Consider the following 8,974-nt stretch of genomic DNA (forward strand, 5'->3'; position numbering starts at 1 on the left):
CTTGAGACTGAACATCAAGTCCGTAGGTAGCATGAGAACACTGAGGTCATGTACAATATATAATCTTTATGGATTTGGACATTTTGGCAACCTGACAAGAGTTCACATTCTGTAAAAAATAAAATGATTTCCATATTTTTACACACAATACATTTAAATTGGACAACTGTTAAGCCAACACAATAATGAATAATGAAGCAATCCTCCACCATAATTCTGTTTTTGACATTGTGGAGAAGTCTTTAAGAAAGCATGTAGGCCTTAATGCTAACCGTAAACTGAATAAATTAAGAAAATTCATGTTCTGCGTTTAAAAAAAAGTTTCCAAGATTGATCAATGCAATACTACCATTATTCAATGAATAACTGCCACAAGAACCTTCCACCTAAATTATACATTTAAAAGTTGTATCATGACATATGGAGATTAAGATATATAACTTAAAATACCTTATTTATTTAATTAGTTCAAGGTTCGATCAAGGTAAGTGCTAATGTTTTAGTGATTGAGAGATAAAATCATAAGGATTGGCAAAATGTAACTTGGAAAACTTTATGAACAGGCAAATAATAAATATTAAAAAAAGAAGAAAAAAAAATAGCTATCGTGTGAGTAAATGTTTTGTGTATGCAGGCACACATACACAACACCCCCTTTTGCTCGTTACCATTTCAATACATTTGTCTTAATGTTAAGCTGCAATGCAATGTAAATACAATACGACTTGAGAGCATATTTAGAGTAAGCACAATATTCACTCAGGAGGGCAAAACAATCCGCAATAGGCTACAATTAATTGAGCATACATTGGTAAACACTTATTCCAGAGTGAATGTCCAATTACTACAAACGAAACGCATTCACCCTTGCAATCGATTAGTCATGCCGAGTGCGATGAGGAGCTTCTGGTGGAAGGCCGGCACCCTCTCCTTGTGGACGGGCCAGTCCAGGACGCAGCACGAGCGCAACATGCCCCGACGGAGGAAGAGCGAGCGAGACAACTTGTAGTCGTGGACGTCCTGCAGGAAGACCAGAACCACCGAGTCCCGGCTGGCTTCAATGACCTGGTGGAGTGCATGATGGGCTTTAAACCTGAAAGAGACGAGGGCAAGGAGACAACTGTGAGAACCCAGTGTACAACCATACAAAATATACTACACGTCACACAATTCGTAATTTGATTATTACTTCTAAAGAATCTAGAACAATATCTAAATCTGATTTACCGCCTACACCAGGGATCCCGGAGGAGAGTTTCAGTGACGACAAACAAGATCTTTCTGGACTTCCTCATATTATCCACGATGGACTCGAGCTTTGACATGCCGGGGACCGAATCTCGATCCTCCAAACAAAACCTGCACGAGTCATTCTCCAAGGGGGCCATCCGCCTCTCCACCCAGTCGGCGTCTTTCTCCGCGTGGATGACGTAGGCGTCGTACTCAAATTCCCTGCCCTCTTCGACTTTGGCGTCGCTGAATCCCAACGTGCGATTGATCAATACGTTCCAATAAAACTGGATCCTCCAGCCCTGGAACCGCAACAGGAGCGCGGTCACGGTCAGCATGATGACGGCGGTGCTGCTCAGGATGTAAAGAGCCTGAAACAGGGTCATGTCTTTGCAGGAGAGGCCGTCGAAATCCATGACTGAGTGGTTAAAGTAAGCGAGCGGGGTATTGCACAGATACCGGTCCCAGAGACCGGGCACGGCTGTGCCGTGCGTGCCGTTCAACCATGTCGCAAACCACAGCATGCTCTCACACGTGCAGTCAAATGGGTTTTTGTCCATGAGCAGCAGGCTGAGGTTGCTCATGGGCGTTTTGAACACGTTGGGCCTCACAGCTGTGAGCAGATTCTTCTGCAAATTGAAAACCCGCAGTGAGCTCAGATCATCGAAAACGGAGTCCTTGAGACTATTGAGGAGGTTGTTGGCCAGGCTGATTTCACGGAGGTTACTCAACCCTCTCAGAACCTCCGCCGGGATCTCGTCCAGCCCGTTGCTGTCCATCTGTAAGGTCGCCAACCTCGGTGTGTGTTTGAGGTACAACACCGGCCCCCCTAGTTTGAAGCTCTTCCACAAGCGGGCCAAGTTGTTGTGTTGGAGCTTCAGCACTTTCAGGTTCACGAGCCCCTCCAGCATATTCTCTCTGATGTTGGCGATGTTGTTGTTGCTGAGATCCAGGACGGTGAGGTTGGGCAAGGGTCTGAACGGAGAGGGATCCATGTTCACCGCTTCCGCTTTGAGACTTCGTCCCAAATTCAGGACCCTCAGATTGGGCACATTCACAAAGGACGTGGAGCTTAGATTGACCGTCTGGTGGTTATTGGACATGTGCATTTCTTCCACTCGGTCCAGGCCTTCAAACTCTTTGCCGGTGAGAGTTTGCTTGATGAAGTTGAAATCCAGGAGGAGAGTGGTGAGGTTTCTCAAAAAGGAGAAGCTTCGAGGATTAATCTGTGCTATCGCCGTCCCCGTTAGGTTCAGCTTTCGGAGAGGCGATCCCGCGAGAGAGACCAACGTCTTGTTGTTGATGATTCTGAGCGAGGTGCAACTACTCCAGCTCATATCCAGTTCCCGGAGACTCGTCAAGCCTGTAAATGTGTGCTCTTTAATTTCACGAACGGCAGTTCTCTGCAATATCAAACTCTCCAGGGCACTCAGGGGTCGGAAGGAGAAATCATCGACGGTCGGGATGGAGTGACTTTTCACGAGAGCTTTCGTCAATTCGATTCTTTTCAAACTTGTGAGCCCCTTAAATGTGTCCTCGGTCAGGTGCATGATGTGGTTGTCTGTCATAATTAGAGTCTGAAGTCTGGACAGCCAACTAAATGCGCCTCCTTCAATTTTTTCAATGCCGTTACGGGACAGATCCAGAAAAGTTAGATTTGTTTTCTGCAACCCTGCAAAGGTCGTGTGTGTGAGCGTGATTAGCTTCGTCTTCCGAAGAAACAGGGCGTCGATGGCTGTCCCCGACAACTCGGAGCAGAGTTTGGAAATAACGAGCGTGCCCAGATTGCTTCCATCCATGATCAGAGTACGTAGGCCTGAAATGGGCTCAAAGCAACCCGTCTCCAACTGCAACAAAAACACAACACGGGACTTGCAGTGAGATAACCTTTTAGAAGAAAGGGAAGCAAAACAGGCAACTGAAAGCGAGACGCAGCCAATGCTACTTTCTAACACTTGTTACAGATTGTGACACCATTTCATTTCCCATTTCTTGGCGCGTTTCCTACCGTTTTCAGCGACACGGATGACATGTTGAGGACTCGCAGAGACGGCGAATGGCCGAGGAACAAGAAGTCGTCTTTCTTCAGAGTGACGAAGCTGTTGAAGGCCAGATCGAGGCTCACGAGGCTGGGCAGCTGAGGCCGGGAGCCGAGCTTGGCCGACAACAGCTTGTTCATGGACACATCAAGAACTCTCAGGCTCTGTGAACATTAAAAGGAGAATGGAAATGTTAATGCACGAGAGACATATCAAACAGCTGCGCGATGTTACTCCAGTTATTACTGAGCAGCCTCATCAGTGTTACTGTACCTGTAGTGCAGAGAAGGGCTCCCCTTGAAGCTTTAGCACATTACTCGCCATAATCAACCGCGTTAGATTGGTGCAATAGCTCACGTCCTCATTCGTCAGCACAAACACTTCATTGTGTTCCATGCTCAGCGTCTGCAGCAGAGGCAGCGTCTGGCACAGACCCTGGTCCAGCTTGGTGATGCTGTTGTAGCTGACGTTGAGGTGGAGGAGGCCCGGGTACGGGGCCAGCGACCCGGGGGGCAGCGCCTTCAGTCTGTTGTGAGACACGTCCAGGCCGGTGATGCTCCTGGGAAGGTTCGGAGGGACCGCTTTGAGGCTGAGGTGGCTGCAGTCGGCTCTGCCGTCTTGCACGTGGCAGGAGTCCTTCTTATGGGAGGCCACGCAAGTGTGCGGGCCCGTCATGGAAAGGCACATGATGATCACCGGCAGGAGGAGAAGGGAACGTGGGGCATGCATCGTTTCAAAGCCTTTAAAAAAAATAAAAAATTCTAATCTGCATAATAAGCATTAGACCTACTTTACATCTTTTTTCTTGGGGAGCACAACAAGAATAGCACTGATATAATGTAAAGTGAATTAAGGCAAACGGGTTTGCAACACATCTAGAAGACATGGGAATTATAAGGAATATATTTCCTTTTTTCAGCTCTGTTTTGGTCTCCGCCAACTCCTGAGAAGTATCCTATTATTTAGCTGCTAAATGCGCCCATATACGGGCATCGGCTAGGAGCCAGCTTTGTCTGTACAGTTGGGTTTTCACTGTTTACCGAGAGTGACTCAAAACAGGAAAGTTGTGGGCCGTAAAAGCAGCTAAAAGCTGCAGAAACGCTTCAGAGAGGAGAGGGGAACTGAGTCAGGTCAGGTGACGGTTCGCTGTTCATCACTAGCAACATCTTTTTTTTGATCTATTGTTATTATAAAAACGCTGAGTGATGCCACTTTAATATACAGATTTGACTGCATTATAAATCAGAGCACAGACATCTCACTTTGACACTTTGACACACTAATATTTCGGATATAAAACCGGCACAGAGTTCTTACCAGACGTTATTCATAGAATTGAAACCGAAGGCATTCACTTCCAGCACCATCGTCTTCCTTCGGCCGGGAGTCTCTTTGCCAGATGAAGACACAAACAAGGAACTGGCAACTCTGGTTTCACTTCCACGTCGCCGAAATACACCGTCGAATTTAACTGTTTCATGCATGCCAATTATGGAGAAGAGAAAAAAAAACAGAAACACATTGGAAGTTGAAACAAAATGCAGACTTTGCTTCCTAACAAACCAGACGAGATTGAGCATATTTATGTGAAGTGTCTCGTGCACGTTGGTTCCAGTTGTCTATCAAACGCAGAATCGTGTCACTGTGTTTACGGCAGAGTGAGACCTCCGTGTGTTTGTAAACAGTCGACTCATTTACGAGGTGACACCAAATAGGATAAATACCAACATGTTTACGTGCACGACAATTAAGCGGAACTTTGCTGTAAACGAGAAGTTGTTCTACAGCTCTAAAGCCTCCGATAACTTTGAGATGACACATGAATATATGGAAAGGTGACGCACGTGTCCATAAGTGATGTGTTCTGGAAACGGACCTTGACGGTGCTCTCTCCACCATATTCCTCTTTGACGCGTCGGTTCTCTGACACTAGTGTCTGTGCCGTCTCGCCTGTGGCGTGCCACCCTCTCCGGGAGCCGAGGTTGGCACAGGCTCGCCCTAAAAGGTCCGGGCATGTTAGACCGGATGTTGTTTGCTTGAACAGCAATAACGAGTCCGCCCATTTGGCTCTGTGACCTGTCACATTGTGTGCACGATGCTGTCGGATAAGCTATAATATAGTTAATAGAATATATAATTCCAGCTGGTGGAAGTGAGGGATTCATGCACCCGGTGCCCTAAATATACTCTAACAATAGTTAAAATACAAAAGTAAGAGAATGCCATTCAGACAATATAGATGGTGTAGGTGTAGATAGAACTCATGCACTTATTGAAGATTACTTTAATACACATTTTAAAGAATACATGACAACATGCACAACAAGAAAACAATTAAACAAATATTATTATGTATCACAAATGACCATGGGGGCAGAAACATTGCCTTTAAAAAAATTAAATTAAAAAAAATCATAATGTAAAATGCGATTAACTGGGTTGTATAAAATATCTTTCACAAAATAAAATGAAATAAGCTTGATTCACTTAGAGGAGGTTTGCTGATTATTCCTACTTCTAAATCCAGGAAAACATTAATCATTCTAGTCATATGATGATGTTTTATTCTTAGTTTTATTATATTATATAACGTTGAATGATCCCATTCAGAACTTTAGAGAAGTGAAACTTAAGGGAGATAAACTAGACAAAAAAAAAAACTGGCTTAAATATAAATGGCCACTAGAGGGCAGTACATTACTTTGTATTGTGCTGCTCAACATCCCTGCAGTAGACACTGTCGTCCATATTTCAGGTTTTGTCACAAATAGAAACAACACACTGTTTTAATACTGAATAAATAATCTATTCACATATAATCTGATAAATTGTAGCTCACTCAAAAAAAGCTCCTCAGCCTTTTATCTCTCTGTTGCAGCGTGGCTAATAATTTATTGTATGTATTTTACATTATATGTGACTTTTGCAGGGATTCTTTATTCATTCTTTATTTGGAAATGCACAACAGGAGCAGCTTCTCCCAGCAGCAATACACATGCTCTGAATATCACATTTAGCACCTATTTCCCCTAAATAAATACATTGCAAGTAATTGAGTGAAACTAATTTATTGAGCAGTATATATTAACTGTTACAGGCAGCAAGTGGTGTATTATTGAGCTGGTCCAAGCACCAATAAATCTGAAGATAACCAATGGCCATATCCATTTGGAAAGGTCAGCTCGAGTGTAAAAGCAGAAATGACCTTCTGCTTATAGATAAATCAATTGGAACCACAGTTGACCAACAAGCTGCACTCCTGAAAGCAAAAGCAATTCACTTCTTGTAATTGATGGGTAAGGGATGTGTCATTTCCTCCTTCAGGCTGTGGAAGGGAATTTCACTTCAAAAATGTATCATTTATCATTTGTCATTTAAAAATCTTCAATCATATCGTACTAACAGCCACTGTGAACCGCAGTGTGTTAATTAGCTCGACATCAGCTGTCGCACAACAGAGCCCGCGTCCCATCAGTCCCAGGAATGCCATTAACCAGCACGGCAGCATTCAAAGCCACATTGTGTCAAAGTGCTGCTCAGACCAATTATATAGTTCACTAAGATCTTTGATGAACTTTGGTTAGAAGTTTGTCTATATGTCTACGGTGTTCACACCTTATCACATATGTTACATACATTATTTTTAAAGCCTCTTTTAAGCTATAGCATCATGACCCATTTTTTATGTCCACCACTTTGGTCAGAACCGAAATATCTAAAAAAAATCAATTGGATGGGTTGCCATGACATCTGGTACAGTCATGACTGTACCAGATGTCCTTCTTAACCCGTCCACCTTGGTACCCCCCATGTTCGAGCAAAGTGTCGCCTTGGAAGCCCCGATATGGCAGATGAAACCCAGTGGAGAAAACATGATGAAGCCCACTGGGGTGCCCTCCCAGTGGAGAAAACACAATGCCCCTAAGGTATAAAACATGATGAAGTGCCCTCCAGTAGAAAAAACGAGACTCAGCGCACTAATGGGTGTCTTTCAATGGAGAAAACATGACGCAGTGCCATATGGGTTGACCCACATCCTAGAAAACTTGTTACAACCACCCCCCCCCCCCCCCCCCCCCCCCGCCCCGCCCCTTAGATTTTTGTAATGTCCAAGAAAAGATTAAGAAGTGTCTAACACTCATATTAAATCCTGCTTAATGCCATAATGTAATATTTCATACTTGCTTTCTGGATTGCTTTCTGGAGTATACGTGTCATATAATTTCCGGCACAATATCTCTGACAGTGCCTATTTAAAAAAATGTCTCCTCTTTTGACGTAGCATGAAATCTTATTTCTGTTTACCCCTGCACACCCTGTTTGCTAATAGATTATTGATTATGTGGAGATTTATGGAGGGAGGACGCTGACCCCGCGGCCTTTTATTTTGAGCACATTTTCCTTCTTTCGGGTATCTGGATTAATATTGCGGAAACAAAAACACTTGGTTAGGTTTTGGATCGGATCAGGATCCAAAACTACAAAAACACTTTCGGGACATGCAGAGTCGAACACCATGAATGGATTTTTCCTTTTCAGTATTTAATGCGACGACCACAAGCTCTTGCGGTCACGAGGACGTTCAATCCGGGTGTCCGCTGCAACAAAAAAAAAAGATCCTTGAAATTACTTTACGTTGGCATCGATTTTTGTCCTGAAGGGACAAAAAACAAAAATAAAAAATGGACACCCACCAAATCTTGTGACTATTCCCCGACTGGTCGAAGCTACTGGGCTCCATGGGGATGCGTTTTCTTGGATTGATTGGAAACCGGAAAACCAGTCATTAAACCAGTCATTAAACCAGTCATTAAACCAGTCATTAAACCAGTCACAACACCTGAACAAACAACTTGTTCAGGTGTTCAGATATTTGCTGACAGCAAACGCTGAAGTCATTACGTTCACTCACTGCTGTGTTTTCAGTGTTCACCGGCGTGAATAAAACAGAGGAACAGTTACTTTACTTGTATTTGTTTTACAGTTTGTAATTAAAACATTTTTGTCAGATAACTTATTTAAAACTCTCCAAGGTCAACTACTGATTGACTTACTTTCATACGAATAAAACGGGTTAATTTATCTTAGTTTACATGAATAATCATAATAATGACAGATAATATATATGTATACTGTTCTGTGTCCTGCTTATAAGCGCAGGGACGATTTCTACAGGCGGAATACAATTTTTTAAATACCCACTCTAGTTACCCACTGTCTATTTAATACCCTATTATTATATATTATTATATCTATTGTATATTTTAATATAATATATATTATAATATATATATCATGTCTATATATTATAATAAAATAATATATATATATTATTATATATAAAATATATAATATATAATAATGAAATAATATATATAAATATAATATTATATAATATATACATTATTATATAATCAGGACACAGAACACAGTATAAATACCACACACTGTGTATAAATACTCAATGCACTTTGTTAAACAGGCCACAGAGTGATGATACAGTAACTGTCTTTATTACTATAAGTAGTTATACTGTTTCCTCTTTTGCGAATGTGTTTCCTCATTGGCAAATGTGCATGTCTGTGTGACACTCATCCTCCATAGTCACTGTTACATCCCCTCTCTTTTCCTCTTCATCCTCTCCATAGATTAATAGAGCAGCTCCGTCCTGGGATAGGCCTCAGGCCACCTGATTGGTTTAGCCC

At 42.7% G+C, this 8,974-nt stretch overlaps 1 protein-coding gene across 2 annotated transcripts; it reads right to left on the reverse strand.

The window, feature by feature from the left end:
- Nucleotides 1-46: 46 nt before the first annotated feature.
- tlr3 (toll-like receptor 3) lies at nucleotides 47-5,300 on the reverse strand. Of its 2 annotated transcripts, none has more exons than XM_034540017.1 (6): nucleotides 5,146-5,300; nucleotides 4,587-4,740; nucleotides 3,543-4,009; nucleotides 3,239-3,433; nucleotides 1,228-3,077; nucleotides 47-1,093 (listed from the first exon to the last, which is right to left on the reverse strand). In XM_034540017.1, the coding sequence occupies exons 3-6, from the start codon at nucleotides 3,996-3,998 to the stop codon at nucleotides 862-864; spliced, it is 2,733 nt and encodes a 910-aa protein (XP_034395908.1). In that variant the 5' UTR covers nucleotides 3,999-4,009; nucleotides 4,587-4,740; nucleotides 5,146-5,300; the 3' UTR covers nucleotides 47-861. The 2 variants fall into 2 exon arrangements, with proteins under 2 accessions (XP_034395908.1, XP_034395916.1); XM_034540025.1 differs by having other exon boundaries at nucleotides 5,114-5,300.
- Nucleotides 5,301-8,974: the final 3,674 nt, after the last annotated feature.

This window comes from Cyclopterus lumpus, chromosome 1 (assembly GCF_009769545.1).
Source record: "Cyclopterus lumpus isolate fCycLum1 chromosome 1, fCycLum1.pri, whole genome shotgun sequence".
Lineage (NCBI taxonomy): Eukaryota > Metazoa > Chordata > Actinopteri > Perciformes > Cyclopteridae > Cyclopterus > Cyclopterus lumpus.

Bases quoted from the DNA above. Each gene is read 5' to 3' on its own strand.
- tlr3 (XM_034540017.1), bottom strand. From the start codon at position 3,998: ATGCATGCCCCACGTTCCCTTCTCCTCCTGCCGGTGATCATCATGTGC. The intron at 3,434-3,542 runs GTACAGTAACAC...TAATGTTCACAG, and splicing joins AGCCCTTCTCTGCACTACAG to AGCCTGAGAGTTCTTGATGT. The intron at 3,078-3,238 runs GTAGGAAACGCG...TTTTTGTTGCAG, and splicing joins CATCCGTGTCGCTGAAAACG to TTGGAGACGGGTTGCTTTGA.